We start from the raw sequence: 16430 nt of genomic DNA, 5'->3' as shown, positions 1-16430 counted from the left end.
AGAAGGAAATTTTGACGAGTGAACAGTTTTGTATATAAGCTTTTGCAAGTGAGCAATAGTGTTGTGCTAAACTGTAAGCTTGTTTTACAAAACAATCTAGTGTTGAGAATGTAATTCCTGCTTCAAGAAATGAGCCAAACCATATGAGAAACTGTAAATCATAAATAAAATGTTTTGGGAGAAACTACATTTTGCAGACATGCAATAAAGTTCTGAAGTTTCAGCAAACCGTTTTGAGATTTGCACTCACAGTTTAGAGAATGTTAAAATTGTTTTGAAAAATGTTCCAAAGCAATTGAGAAAAAACTGTAAATGCAACTTATTTAAAACTTCTAATGAAATATTCCTGTAATGACAGCTGATCACATGATACTCACGAATAATGCGAGCTGCTGTCGTGCGGATGCCAGTGATGGTGCGCGTGAAAGTCCAGCTCGTCATCGCTGTCGAAGAACCGGTGTCCGTGATGATGATGTTGATGATGCTCGAACTCGTGTCTGGATCCCTCAACTTCTCCAAGAGCTGATAACTCACTCGTAACCGGGTCGTTATCTCCTCGGCCGTCTATCAGAGTTCCGGGCAGTGTCATACACCTGTTTAACAGCGGTTTGTCGGGGGAGCAGCAGGTGTTTCTGTCGCTGCAGTTAAACTCTTCGCTGTGAGAGTCCGGTCTTGAGTGCTCGGTCTCCGGTGAGGCGGCAGAAGAGTCTCCCGCCGAAAGCGCGAGCGGGAGCGTGCAGAGCGCCGCGTGAGACATGATGAACTGCTCTTTGGCGTGCAGGTCTCGCTCTTCTCTGTCTGTCAGCATTTTTTTTAATGGGGAGATGTTGGAGGTCAGTTGAGGAGTTCTGCTTGCATGCTGTTTTGTCTGCAACAAGTGTGACTATCAGTTTGTAAAACATGGACCTTTTCTAATGGTCCTCCTCCCTCCCATAGCCTTCAAGCTAACACCTCCCACCTTCAAATATTAACTGAAACACACATTGTTAATTAATATTGTAGTGGTCAGACCACTTTATTGAAATTATACAGTAGCCTACCAGTCAAAAGTTTATGGTCAGTATGATTTTTAAATGTTTTAAAATAAGCTTAAGCTATTCTGCTCACCAAGGTTGTGAAATGTTATTGTACTATAACATAACTGTTCAAAAAGTTTAAAATGAAGGTAAATTATTTATTCCAGTGATTTTAAAGGGAAATGTTCAGCTTAAGAGTCAAACGATCCTTTAGTAATCAATGTAATTCATTCACTCATTTTCTTTTCAGTTTTATCCCTTTATTAATCCGGGGTCGCCGCAGCGGAATGAACCGACAACTTATCCAGCACATGTTTATTGCAGCGGATGCCCTTTCAGCTCCAACCCATCTCTTGTAAACATCCATACACACTCACACACCACGGACAATTTAGCCTACCCAATTTACCTGTACCGCATTGGACTGTGGGGGAAACCGGAGCACACAGAGGAAACCAATCACGGTAATATTATTAATAATTATTATTACCGTTAATGAAAATAATATTCATAATAATTAACATTAAAACTGACTCCAAACTTTTGAGTGGTAGTGTACATAGACATCACCTTTTTGAAAAGTATACTTTATCTTTATTGCAGGTTAACTATTCCCACCCTATACACACCTTAACTCATTCTGATTTTAATTGCAGTAATAACGCAGTTTTTGTAAAGCTGCTTTGGAATAATAATTATTGTAAAAAGTGCTACCCAAATTCACTTGAAATTAATCAACTAGAGAAAGTTTTTACACTTTTTGTTCTCTATTAAATTTTTTTGCAATTCATTCAAATATGGTAAATCTAAAAAAATTATAGAAAAAAATAGTAATTGACTGTCCACCTATAATTAACTTTACATACACACACGCATGCACGCACACACACACACACACACACACACACACACACACACACACACACACACACACACACACACACACACACACACACACACACACACACACACACTGTTTTTTCATGTTTTTGTTGTTGTTTTGTTTTCTAATAAAAAATAAAACAAAGTATGGTAAACCTAAATAAATAATAGTAATAATAATAAACAAATAACATATTTAAAAATTTTAGGCTATTGCATAAAATTATAACCTAAAATATTAGAAACAAAAATTTTATAATATACATAACAATAAATATAATAATAAACAAAAAATATTACATTTTAAAATAATAACTAAAAGTTAAACAATCAAAAATATAAAAAAAATCAAGCAGCAATATATCCATATTTATTTATAATAAATGAAATAGGAATAGAATAATGTCATTGGGCAAATCATGTTCTACTATTTGTGTAATAAATAAAATTAACAAGTTACAACAAAACTACTTTCTACAATCAAATATATTCAAAACAACATATTTTAACACTTGGGGCAGCATGATGACAAAGTGGGTAGCATGATCGCCTCACAGCAAGAATGTCGCTGGTTCGAGCCCTGGCTGGGTCAGTTGACATTTTTGTATGGAGATTGCAGGTTCTCCCTGTGTTTGTGTGGGTTTCTTCCAGGTGCTCCAGTTTCCCCCACAGTCCAAAGACATGCGGTACATGTGAATTGAATAAGCTAAAGTAGCTTAATAGTGTAAGGGAGTGTGTGCAAGAGTGTGTGGGTGTTTCCCAGTGTTAGGTTGCAGCTGGAAGGGCATCTGTTGCGTAAAACGTGCTGGACAATTTGGCGGTTAATTCCGCTGTGTCGGAATAAGGGACTAAGCCGAAAAGAAAATGAATGAAACAATGAATATTTTCACACTCTACTCTCCTAACAGAAATAAAATATAAAAAAAAAGATTCATGAATGTAGACCTATACTTATATTCCCCCACACTGTAATTCTGTGATTAAAGAAAAAACAACAACAACACTATTTTGTATAAGGCTGTACGATTTTGAAAAATCTGATATTGCGACATTTTATTTTTCTGTGATAAATATTGCGACATGAAAACAGTTTCATAAGATTGTAGAGAAAAACTATTTGGTGGTTTTCTTTTGAGTCTAACAGTGTTCAGGTACAGAAGTTGAATCATTCCCATAAACCAAATTGGCTGTATCGATGTCTCTTCACTCCACCAGTAGCTGATGTGTGATAAGCGCACTGGTGCCGTTGTCCTGTGGGTGCCGACGCATCATCCAAGTGGATGTTGCACACTGGTGGTGATGTGGTGAGAGCCCCCCACCCCCCGCACTTTGGGTGTATAGCCTTACACAATAAATGCACTTTATAAAATTACACATTACATTAGATTGAAAAATCACAATGCAAAAAAAAAAAATGCTTTTATTTGCTTAGTCTCATTTCTAGTCCAAATATCAACAACAACAAAAAAATCTTAGATCAAGTAAATATATTGTTTTGTTTAGAACTTCAGAGCAAATAAGGCAACAAAGAGTTTTTCTTTAAAACAAGCAAAAATATCTGCCAGTGGAGTAAAAATAATCTTGTTTTTTTTCTACAAAATATAGATATTTATTTACGCGGTGGCGCAGTAGGTAGTGCTGTCGCCTCACAGCAAGAAGGTCGTTGGTTCGAGCTGGGACAGTTGGCATTTCTGTGTGGAGTTTGCTTTTTCTCCCCACGGTTATGTGTGTTTCCTCTGGGTGCTCCGGTTTACCCCACAAGTCCAAAGACATGCGGTACAGGTGAATTAGGTGAGGTAAATTGTCTGTGTATGTGTGTGAATGAGTGTGTATGGGTGTTTCCAGTTATGGGTTGCAGCTGGAAGGGCATCCGCTGCGTAAAACATATGCTGGATAAGTTGGTGGTTCATTCTGCTGTGGCAACCTCAGATTAATAAAGGGACTAAGCCGAAATAAAAAAAGTGAAATGACAAAAAAGAAATATAGATATTGGACTAGAAACAAGACAAAACTTTTTTTTTTCTTTTTTGCAAAAGCCATATCAATTCTATATAAATAAAGTAATTAAATACAGTTCTTTAGCTCCTTCTGGTCTACTATGATCCAGACTCAACATTGCATATCTTGCGGTGTGATTATTGCAGATACACACATTGTGATATCGATGTTGAAACGATATATTGTGTAGCCCTAATTTTGTAGGTCTTAATTATGTCAATTAATCACAATTAACACAGAAAAAAGTGTTAATTTGTGATAGTTCTGAATTCATCACCGCTAAAAAGAATAAGCATTTGAGCAATTGTACCTTTGAGATCTTTGAGATATAAACTGCATGACAACCAGCCCCAGTCTCATTAAAACCAGCTCACAGACACACAGTTTCAGATGGAAACCCTTTCACACTGAACACAGAGCAGCTGCTGGACGGAGGACTGGAGCACATCACCTGTGGAGGGGCTTTGATGCTCATCAAAGGCTTCAAGCAGAGAGATCCTTCTACGAGGTCTGGTCCATTTCATCTCTCGCTAGCAAACTTTATTTTCAGAGAAGCTGAGATTGCTCAGACAGAATGCTCAAGAAAATACAAAGCTAAAGCTAAAGGTTTCCAAGTAAAATACTATGTTTAAAAGACTTCAAACACTACATTATATCCCTTCAAATCATGTTGAAACTGTGTCAGATTCCACAAATGCCTATGATGGATCACTGTTTAAAGTGACATTTACATTGCATTTCCATTTATTCATTTATTCAAATGCTTTAATCCAAAACGACCTAAAAATGAGAATAAAAGAAATCACCAGAGTGTAACAGTATAGATGCTGACATGTCTAATTTATTATTATTATTATTATTATTATTATTATTATTATTATTATTATTATTATTATACAAAATAACAATGCCAATGACTCACAACCTCCACTACTTCCCGAGGTGGTTATAAACATACAAAAGTTGAATGCAATAGCTCACACACACCAATAGGCCTATATAAACATAAGCATATTGATAACTGTCACAATCACAAGAAATCTAATGCTTACAGATTGCAGGTAAACTCACAGATCGCATAGAACTACAAATCCACTGGTATATGGACTATAAGATCCAGTCATGCACCACACACCCACACCCGTTCTGTTTTTCCACTGACTGCTATCACACACAGCTGAAGCTGTTCAGAACTGATTACATGGACTTTAAAAGCAGCACAAACACACACTAGTTGCTGAGTCTTTTTACACTGTTAGTGACCATGACAACTTCCTTGCCTTCTGTGCTTGATGCTTGCTTAGTTTTGTTTGTTTACGTTGCCTGCTTCTACTGACCTTCTGTCTGTTTATCAACCATGACTCTGAATTGCCTCTGTATATTTGTAAACCTGCACACGCACTTTCTTTGCGTCCCGCTTCACATTATAACAAAACAACAAAAGTGCAACAGTCCAACAACCATATAATCTTATATAGTCATTTATTCATTTGTTCAATCTAATATTAACCTCACCTAATGAGACTGGTCTGTACAGCACAAGTCTATTCTTGGTTTAATTTTGGAGACCGCCACTCGGAGGTCATACTCCATGTTCAGTCACCTGTATTTATTTGTAATGTGTTTGAGTGCCGAAAAGGTGTCAGAAAGATAAGGCTGGTGCTGTAAAGTCAATCTGTTGCAAATGACGCTATTGCTGTGGGTATATTCTAATGCAGGGATGTCAAACTCAATTCCTGGAGGGCCGAAACCCTGCACAGTTTAGTTCCAACCCTGCTCCAACAAACTTACCTTTAGGTTTCAAACTAGCCAGAAGGACTCAATTAGTTTGATCAGGTGTGTTTAATTAGGGTTGGAACTAAACTGTGCAGAGCTGCAGCCCTTTTGGAACGGAGTTTGACACCTGTGTTCTAATGTAAAAAACCCAGGGGTTGCAATTCAAAAAAAAAAAAAAAAAAAAGAAAACTAATGGCTTTTTATTTGCATGTTGTATTTTTAATATAATTATTTTATCTTCTGTAGGTTATGGATAAAATACAGACATTTTTGGAAATCACCTAACAATCCACTCTCACTATCCCTCGACCCCAACTTTAAGAATCACCGATTTAGCAGATGCTTTTGTCCAAAGCAAGTTACATTTATGGAGGCATTCATTCATTAATTTTTTTTTCTCCAGCTTAGACCCTTTATAAATCTGGGGTAGTCACAGCGCAATGAACTGCCAACTTATCCAGCATATGGTTTTACACAGCGGATGCACTTCCAGCTGTCAATACACACAAAAAGTGCTAATTATACAAAAAAAAAAATGTGCTCAAAGAATTAAGTGCTACAGTAAGGTTGGAGGGGTATAGAGAGAGAGAAAGAGTATTTCTGCAGGTGGTTTGTCAAGCCCACTCCCCTGTGTGAAGCACACTTCATAAATGCATAGTGTACTTTCTTATTTTAGTAAGTGTTTGGTGCAAAACTGGTGAAAGACTGGAAAAAGAGTTTTGTAGGCAATTGTCTAGTGCATTTGGAGAGCAAAAGAGTGTGCATCCTGCAGGTGACTTGTTAAGCCTATTCAACGATGTTAAGCACACTCACAATTGCACAAAGAAATTAACAATCAATTATCTAACATTAATAATGTATGTCTTAAGCAGCACATTGTTAACAGAATGATAAAATATGCAATTAAAACTCAAAAGGAAAACATCACCCAGCGAAAATACTCTTATTTTAATTAAAGGCTAGTGAGATTGTAAAAAGTATCAATGATTAATAAATGATTAATTAATAAATTAAGGCAAGACATACAGCTAAAATACTTTACTCAGTGAACTTTTGCCTTTTTTCATTTAGTGTAATGGAAATAAAGTGTTTCCTCAAAATGAGTTCATGTTAAATCCTGCACTGAACCATGAAACTCTTCATCAATACTTTCATACACAAAACTTCACTGTTACTCTAAATCTGTATGCTGAACATTTTAACAGAGGGATTTGTTCATACACAATTTCCTTGATAGGGTGGCACACCTCACAGCAAGAAGGTCGCTGGTTTGAGTTCTAACTGGACTAGTTGGCATTGATGTTTGAAGTTTGCATGTTCTCCTCGTGTTTCTTCCCAGGTGCTCTAGTTTCCCCCTCAGTCCTAAGACATGTGCTATAGGTGAATAGTACTGGATTGTGGCTAGAAGGGTGTAAAACATGGTTTAAATAACATAGTTGTTTGTAGTATTTCTGAAACCGTCAGAGATGATTGCAAGAAAACAGATGCAGTTGCAGCAAAGAACTATACAAACTATATTTAATGACAGAATAAGGCACACGTAGACACACAAGGGGATGATAAGGTCAAAACGGTAGGAGCAACAACACCGGGAAGCCAGTGGTAGTGACAAGATGGTACTAAAATGAACAGCCAGCCATGAGTAGGAGCAACAGTGGTCAAAACTAGAGCTAGATCCTGGAGCAGGCCACGTAAACTCCAGGCTGGCAGACCAGGGAGGTCAGGACATGGGATAGGACTGGAAAATTATAAAAACACAAGACAGGACAGAAAACAGGCAGCAATAATATACAATAAAATAATAACTAAATCAAAAAAATCTAATCAAATCTAAATACTAGGAGAGAAAGACAGACTTCAGCAATCTGATAAAACTGAAATAAAGACTTCTAGAATCCTAGAGTAATTAAATAAATCAAACAAATAATAATTAACTACTAAGAAGACTGGGAGTGACAGAAAATGGAACAATTGTTCTGAGGGTAAAAGTAAAATAAAGATTAACACAAAATTAGTTAAACACTAGAAACAAACAAAAGAAAATAGTAGCTACAAACAAACAATAAGTGGACAAGCAAACTAGAACAGGCAAGATCAAAAGCTCAGTAAAGATACAAGGCAATGATACAAGACAAGCTCACATGGAACAAACCAACAAAGAAATGAGAACACACAGCACATTATATAGAACAAAGCACACAAGAGACAGGTGAAAACAATCAGGATAACAAGGTCTAAATAAGAGGGCGGGGTAACTGAAAGCAAGGAGGAAAGACAAGAGGAGCAAACACCCAACACAAATTAAGACACAGCAATGTAAATAAGCACAGGACAAACAGGCAAACATTAAACACTGACAGGACAGACAAGAAACCCCTATGTACAAAAACATTTATTTATTTACATAAAGTAATAAATTACAAGGGGCGAGGCAGTGGCGCAGTAGGTAGTGCTGTCGCCTTACAGCAAGAAGGTCACTGGGTCGCTGGTTCGAACCTTGGCTCAGTTGGCGTTTCTGTGTGGAGTTTGCATGTTCCTCCTGCCTTTGCGTGGGTTTCCTCTGGGTGCACTGGTTTCCCCCACAGTCCAAAGACATGCGGTACAGGTGAATTGGGTGGGATCAATTGTCCCTAGTGTATGAGTGTGTGTGCAAATGTGTGTGTGGATGAGTCCCAGAGATGGGTTGCGGCTGGAAGGGCATCCGCTGCGTAAAAACTTGCTGGATAAGTTGGTGGTTCATTATGCTGTGGCAACCCCGGATTAATAAAGGGACTAAGCCGAAAAGAAAATGAATGAATGAATAAATTACAAATACTCAAACTACTGTGATTAAGTAGTTTTTCACTGAAATTGTAATTTACTAAGTAGGTTTAAAAGTGTGTACTTTTACTTTCCTTTGAGTACATTTTTAGTGCTGTATTGGTACTTTTACTCCACTGTTTTCATTCAACCTGCCGTGACTATTTTCTTGTCTCTAGGATTGGCTAAAGTATTAATCAGTTCTGTAATTCTTGCCTAATCAAATCGCACATAGAACGTTAATTGTATCATACTGAACAACCGCAAGACATGGGTGCTTCAAAAATGCAATAAACGGTTTGGAAGCATAAAAAGACACACAATGATCGAGAGACTTTATAGACTGAATGTCACTGATGAGAAGATGGATGTTTACTGTATGAGGACTGAAACCACAAAATGCCCTTAAACAATTACTAATGCACTACAGAATGTTACGTTTACACTACAGAATGTTACACGCATGAGCCGTTTACGTTGTCATACTCAATGAGTACTTTTAAAGGGGCTACTTTTTACTCTTACTTTGAGTAATATTTACAACAGGTACCTTTACTCTACTTGCACTACATTTTTGGGAAAGTAAGGGTACTTTTGCTAGAGTATTATTTTTCAGTACTCGTTCCACCACTGACTATGTATAAAAACCTTTTACACAAAAGTTTTGTAGCTGATTTCATCCAATGTTATGATTTTGCAAAATGAATGCAAATCCGAACTTACTTAATTAAACAACGTTATTGCCTTCTCAGATACAGAGGATTTTGTGCTAGTGATAGTTTACCCAAAATAATAATTTTGTAATTTCAGCTCAAACTTTTATTTTTATTTTTTGACATTTATGGTAAAAGAACAAAATCTACAATGTACAATAATAGCTGTTTTCTCCAACATTTTCTTCAGAATATATTATTTTGTGTTCTCAAACAGGCTTGGTACAAGTGAGTAAATAATGACAGAATTTTGGCTGTACTATCCCTTAAAAGAAAATACTGAGAATGTGAAAAGGTCAACATTGCTCATGATTGTCCATGTTGTGTTAAGGCTTATGACATTTAATAGCACACTTAATCTTTGATAAAATGTGCATGAGCTAACAAGCGTTAGCTGACATGCTAATCCATTCCAGATAAGCAACGATGTGAACGACTGACGAAACAAAACACAACCCTGGACAGTAAATCAATGCCCTGTTCTGTTTTCTTAAATTTGGAGAGTTTTTAATAAACACTCGTTTAAACTGTTTTATTTTCTCCTCACATCCATGTTTTGTCCATTTCTAAACAATCCAAAACTATGCAAATAATTGACATTGACACTTAATAAGGCTTAATTGATTTAATGGATATTAACAATTATCAATTAGACGTTGGCATCCCTTTAAACCACAGAGAAACCTAGAGTCCATGTATAACTGTAATCGGTTTGTAAATGCTGCAGGTATTATGGACGTGATCAGGAGAAACAGGGCTGTCTGTCAGAGAAGAGATTTTACTCACCAAATGCTGGATATGAGTGCGAGTGAGATGAGATGAGATGAGGAAGGTTATGAGGGGACATTTACGACATTTAAGAGAGAAAGCACTTTTTTTTTTTTTACTATTTTAGCTGAATGAGTGGCACACAGAGTGATTTATAACAGGCAATCCTGTCAAAATAGCTCTAATCTTGTCAGTTGTAGATTCAATGCTGTCAGCTTCCCGCACACACCTGGATTTGACAATCAGTTCAATTGAGTTCAACTAAGGAACTTTTCTGTACACATTTTTTGTTGTTGTTGCAAAATATATATGCAGCTTTAGGGTCAGTAAAACAAATGTTTTTATTTGTTGTGACTGAAAATCAACCATATACCACCAAATATTGAACTGGAGTTAAAACATTGGTATATTGTGTTGTCTTGACATTAATATAATAATATTATATATTTCCACAGTATTTTTAAACAACAAAAACATTACATGGAAAGTTGAATTAAATTGCTCTAGCTGCATTAAAATAATAAGAACTAGAGAAGTAAAGTCACAAACTTTAGCATGTTGCAAGTATTATGTCACTGTTTCTAGTATTGCTAGTATATGTATTGGTATGTTTTTAATATATCAAATGAAAAGTCAATGTCAGTTTTCTATGATGGAAGTCTATGGGAAAGTTTTTATGGTTATTTGAGTGGTTGCTAGGGTGTGGCTAGTAAGTTGAAAGGTGATCAGTGATTGGCAGTCTAAGTTAAATGAGCCCAAACTTAAGTCTGTATGACAGTCTGGTACAAAGATATGAGGTCACAAAGTTTGGTCCAATGTTAAGTCAATGGGACTTTTCCTATATTTCCGGGTCAGTTGTCGGAAAAGATATAGCGACTTAATTCAGTATAGTTTGGAGGTTTGGAGTTAGTTTGGTGGTTGTAGTATGAACGGTCTAAGAGAAGATGCGTTCCTAAAATAAGAAGTTCTCGAAAGAATTCAGAAGAAGACAGAAGAAGAAGTTTATGTAGTATAAAAGTATGTTGGCTTTCTCTAGCCACCATAATAATTTATAATAATAGTAATATATATTTTTAATTCTGTTCCTTCTTTTAAAGTTGTTTGCTCTATTGAAGTAAATATTTAAACAGAGTGAATAGTCTTTAGATTCTTTTTATTATTATTTTCTATCTAAACAGTAAAATCTTTTAGAAATAAAGTAAATTTCTGAGCAGAGTGAAGAATCTTTTACATTTTTAAAAATATTTTATATTTTTCATCCAAATTAGTACTAGTAAACTAGTAACATTTAATATTTTAAACAACCAAGATTATCTGAATAAAAATAGCCACATTAAATATTAAACTTTGTTTTCCAACTTTGCTTTTCACTTGTTTCCAAACTTGACTATATTATTTTATTTCTTACACTCCAACAGGCATTTTACTGTCCTGTGACCCAACAGAGGATCAGCAGTGGAGAATGGATGGATGGATGGATATTTTTTTGCTATGTATTTTGAGTTTTGTTGTTAAACCAGCAATGATGTCCGATGGGACAAGGATTACTGATGCAACCATCACCCAAGTGACACAATAATCCTTTCAGTGAAGAAAGACAGAACGTGGAGTTACAGACACACACACACACACACACACACACACACACACACACACACACACACACACACACACACACACACACACACACACACACACCTGCTCTGCCAAAAGTAGAGGAATAAAAAATCAGGCCATTCCAGACACAAGCTGCAACTTCTATTAATATTTACACATCAATCTTCTGCCCACTAGCAACTCAAAAACATGGACACATTTGTATAAACAATAGAACAGCTATTTCTATGTGGCAAAATCACATGCTTCTCATTGTGACTGTTACCAACTTTGTGTGTATCACGTTTTTTAATAATTTAATGGCCTGCCATCATTTATTGCACTTATAACAGTGTTACCACTCTTGTTACCACACGTATGTTACCAATCAAGACATGTTTTATCTTAAGGAATAAATGACAACTGGCCACATCAAGAAGATGTTGAGATATTGAAGTGTAATTTGGTCAAGACCTATCAGCGGTTTGCTAGCCCCATAACTGAAATCTTTCAGCGAGCGTAGTGATATTATGAATTGATTGATTTTATTTGACAATTATAACAAAATATACAAGCAAGTCCAGTTAGATTAATTCATACATATTTTAAAAACTGTCGAAGATAAAATAACACAAAATAGTCACAGGCTTATTTCCATTGTGCAAAATCATAAATGGAGTGCAAACATCACCTCAGCAACTCGGCACAACAAAAGCCTCAACTTCAACTGTAAAACCCCATTTTAATTTCCCTTTTTCCCTTCTAAAAACACTCTTAATATGAATTTCTTTAAAATAATGGACAAAACATTCCAAGCAGCACAGCTAGTTCACAAAAAAAAAAAAAACTCTTACATCTGTATGGATAAATATCCCTGTTACGCACTCTTGTAGAATACTAAAACATAGTAATTAAGAAAATATTTTAGGACCATTTTCTTTAAAATCTTTAACACCATCACTAATTTTACATTTTTTACCCTTCTCTCAACTTTTAAAAAATTACTTTGACTAAAATGTTCATTATTTAAATGTGTCAGTGGAGGTACTTAAAAAAAAACTTTTTTTTTTGCCGTCTGCAATTTATTTTTCATTTTTTTAGACCTACCGCTGGACCAAAAAGCTGCAGCATTGTCAAAGTATGTCTGCGCTGATGCACTAGCTAAATTTTTAAAAGTTTGGGTATCTAGGAGCTCTGCCTGTCTTGCTAAAAACTTAATTTTAGAACTAATTTTTGAATGAACTATTACAGCCATTTTTTCGCCTGTCAAATTACTATCTAAAATGCAACCTAAATATAATACTTAAAGTAATAATTTGACCCCTTTTATCCCTGACCCAACACATTTTCTTAGTTTCACAGCTGAACCAAATAAAATAAATTCCGTTTTACCCAAATGTAAGGACAATTTATTAAGGCAAAACCATTTAGAGAAATTCCCTCCTCTTATGACACACTATTATCGCTGCATCATCCGCATATAACAAAAGCTTAGTTGAACAAGCCATTTTTAAATCATTAATGTATATTAGAAAAAGCTACAGACCTAAAACACTGCTCATAAGCGACGGGCGAATAATCTGAGAACACTCTATTTAAATCTACTATTTGACTTCTGTTTTCAAGGTAAGATTTTATTAATTTACAGGCCATTTTACCAAAACCCATTTACCCAAAACCTTTATGTGTAACGATCATTTGTCAAAGCTGTGGGTTAAGGGTAATGTTTATCAAATCAGGGCTTCTCAAAGTCTGGAGAGAATTTAAAACGGGCTCACCTCTATTTCATATTTTAAGAGCACCGATTGTGAGTAAGGAATTTAAAATATGTATTTATTTCTTTGAAAAAGTTTTTGAATTTATTTTTGCTGATTGTCTAAAATGTTGATAACTAAAGGGGATAGTTTCCCTACATGTGGCTGTTGTTAGGACATCAAGTCAGTTAATGACGATTACTATAGCCAAGCGACACTTCAGTTATCATTTGAATGGATAAAAAAGTTGACAAAGAACCAGAGATGGATTTATGATTTATGCAACCCCAAAAACAACCTCCATAACCCTCGCTCTGTAACTCTGACATACAGGTGCTTTCTGTATTCGACATCAACATAACAGTGAGCAATTTCTCACATTAGACTGTATTTTGCACCATATTAATTTTGACCTACCTTTCTTCATAAAAATTGCTGACAGTTAAGTTGTGTGCATGTTTATTCAAATCAAGTTTATTTAACCAATTTTCTTTCCAGACCTTTGACATGATGAAAATCTATATTTGAACCTTTGAGTTGAGACTTTGAGACCTCTGTTGTAAATAATGCTTAGTTTCTAGCACAGACCAGTCATTTTGTTTCATGATACCCCAATGTTTCATCTGTACTTACAGGTATTGATTTTGTCTGTTGTGTCTCAAAGTGCTGGTAGCAGTTAACCTGTATTTTTTAAGTCGCCAAGGACCACCGTTTTAGCAAAAAATCTTCTGCAGACAAGAAATAAATCACTTGCATTTTGGACAACCTCAAGAAGAGTAAATAATTAATGGCATTGATAGCAAATTAGTGGTTCATTTTTGAATGAACTACACCTTTAACACACCATACATTCCCATTGTATGTGATAACCTGTCCAAGACATGTCCAATTTATTCCATTTAATTATCCAAAAACCACTAGAACAAATGTTATAGACTTTTATGACTTATGTGCTTACTATACATAATATCATATGTAAGCAAGCAATTTTAACTATAGTGACACAAACCATGTCTTGCATCACTAAGCTATATCCTTTCACCATCATGTTTTTGTTAGGTTCAGTAGCAATCAGGAAAATGCCAAAAACAAGAGTAGTGTAATAAAGACGACGACTCCCATAATTTCAAACTCAGTAACAGCATCCTCAAACTACGTTTTTGTTTGTTGTACATACATGTCCTCTAGCAGCACAAATTATACACTGTGCTTTTAAAAAATTCCAATCAATTATCTCATTCAGGAAGAGAAAAAAAAATGTCATCAAAAGTTCTTTGCACATTCAGAGTATTCACATCCTCTTAAACACTTGGACCAAATAAGAAATATGTCATGCAAGTAGACAAGACAAAAATCCCTGTCCCAAATGTCACACTTCATAAGCACTTGCAGTTCTGTAGACTTATAATAGCATTTCTGAACATCTCTGCACATTCTGATATGATCTATTTTATTTTAAAGAGGTTTGGCTGACATTTGGATTAGCTGAACAAACATTATTAAACATGAAAACAGCAATGGCATTACATGCCCAATGAAGTTTGAATTTTTTTTGCCCAGACATTCAGAGTCAGAGCTTTTGTTGCTTTTTGTTGCCTAAGTAAGGAGCAGAGATCCAAAAAATTCAAATAACATTTATATGGCAAATTCAAAAAAAAATTATAAATGATTTTTGCCACTGAATAACATGTAACTCATAAAAAAGCTAAGCTGTATAAAATATCATATAATCTATCTACATATTATGTTTGGAATCTGAAGAAAGTAATACAAAGTCTATGGTAAATTCTTAATATCCAGCACTATGCATATGTTCTGCTTTTTTGTGTCTGTACTTTGTAGATGTCTTATGCAAGTGTTTGAAAAGCACACAGCAACTGGGATTAAAAGATTTATTTAGCTCACTGTGATCAACAATCATCATTATCAAATCTGATCAAGAATGAGTTTTACAAGTTTAAAAAATGTTTACGTTTCTCAAAAATGTTACATGAGATCTGCTCCCTAATGTCTGTCACTGTGCTGTTTATCTGACGCAGCCAAGGTGAAGACTGAGGCACACTCTGACAGGCATGTGGGAACGGTGGGTGGGGAGAACTAGCATTGAGGGCACAGGCAACAAAAACAGCTACATTGTGCTCAAATTCCAATATTCTGAAAGGTTTAATAAATAATCTGATGGGTGTTCTGAGCTAAAACTTTACTGACACATTCTGGAGACCCAAAAAACTTCTCTAAAATGTTCAAAATAATTGTAAGCGGTGCACTTTAAGGATAAAATGTGATTTAAAGGAAAAAGGGTGGAAAATAATCAAGTATTATTCAATAATTTGATCTAGTATTTGCTTGGTGGATTTTAAACGCTTTGGTGATATACAGTAGGCTTTATTAGATATTTTGATATAACCAAAATCATTAGGCGTAATGATATGAAACAATAATGTCTGACTGGAACTACTTTCTCTGAGGATTTACTTAAAAATAATCCCACAACTCTCATCCAATCAGAATGTAGCATTTAACAGCCATGTAGTATAAAAATAAACCAAACGTACTAGACGACCACTGCTGTTTCTTCCATTCAAACCGATGCAAATTTGTAGCAGCATGTTCCCTGAAAGTGGAAAAAAAGCGAAAAAACAAAATGAAAGAAAAAGCTTTAGTGTCTCTGAACGAATATAATGAGCACATAACATAATGCTCTCTGAAATGCCACATAAGTGTTGCTTCCTCTCTGCAGCTGTTGAGTGAAAAACCATTAATGGCACACAGGGCCGCGCAGCAGCATCCAGTAACCTGTCATTTCGCACACTGTTTACTTGCTGAGTCATAAGAGGAAGATTTTCTCATACGGCTGAAGCATATACTTTAAAATCAACCAAGGCATGCTCGCATTAAATATCAGATGTACTGCGAATTGAAAAGGTCAATGGCACAGGATGATAATTACTTCAGAGTTTTGGGAGCATTCGTTCTCATCGCATGTCACCTGCAGATTTGCTTTTGAAATGCTGCTTCATTAATTGCTTTGTTTGTTCATAAATGTTTTGCAGTTGATAATTAGCTGGGAAGAAATCAGCATATAAGGGGACATTTTAATATTTCATCATATTATTAATGTTGCAAAA

At 35.5% G+C, this 16430-nt stretch overlaps 1 protein-coding gene and 1 long non-coding RNA gene across 6 annotated transcripts in view; one reads left to right on the top strand and one right to left on the bottom strand.

Annotated features, from left to right (window-relative positions):
• The window catches only part of LOC141376355 (uncharacterized), a 974232-nt gene that overhangs the window by 647322 nt on the left and 310480 nt on the right, over window positions 1-16430 (top strand). The gene's annotated exons all lie outside the window — the stretch shown is intronic.
• trpc7a (transient receptor potential cation channel, subfamily C, member 7a) overlaps window positions 1-16430 on the bottom strand; it is a 51172-nt gene that overhangs the window by 30726 nt on the left and 4016 nt on the right. The window contains exons 2-3 of one of the 3 annotated variants that reach the window (XM_073914109.1): window positions 15858-15916; window positions 378-868 (exon numbers count right to left, since the gene is read on the bottom strand). In XM_073914109.1, coding sequence (XP_073770210.1) covers window positions 378-868; window positions 15858-15911 — 545 coding nt within the window. In that variant the 5' untranslated portion in view covers window positions 15912-15916. Of the gene's footprint in view, window positions 1-377; window positions 886-15857; window positions 15917-16430 lie in introns of those variants that run through there. The other 2 variants (XM_073914110.1, XM_068223815.2) reach the window with 2 other exon arrangements.

This window comes from Danio rerio, chromosome 10 (assembly GCF_049306965.1).
Source record: "Danio rerio strain Tuebingen ecotype United States chromosome 10, GRCz12tu, whole genome shotgun sequence".
NCBI lineage: Eukaryota > Metazoa > Chordata > Actinopteri > Cypriniformes > Danionidae > Danio > Danio rerio.
This window is presented reverse-complemented; position numbering and strand designations above follow the sequence as displayed.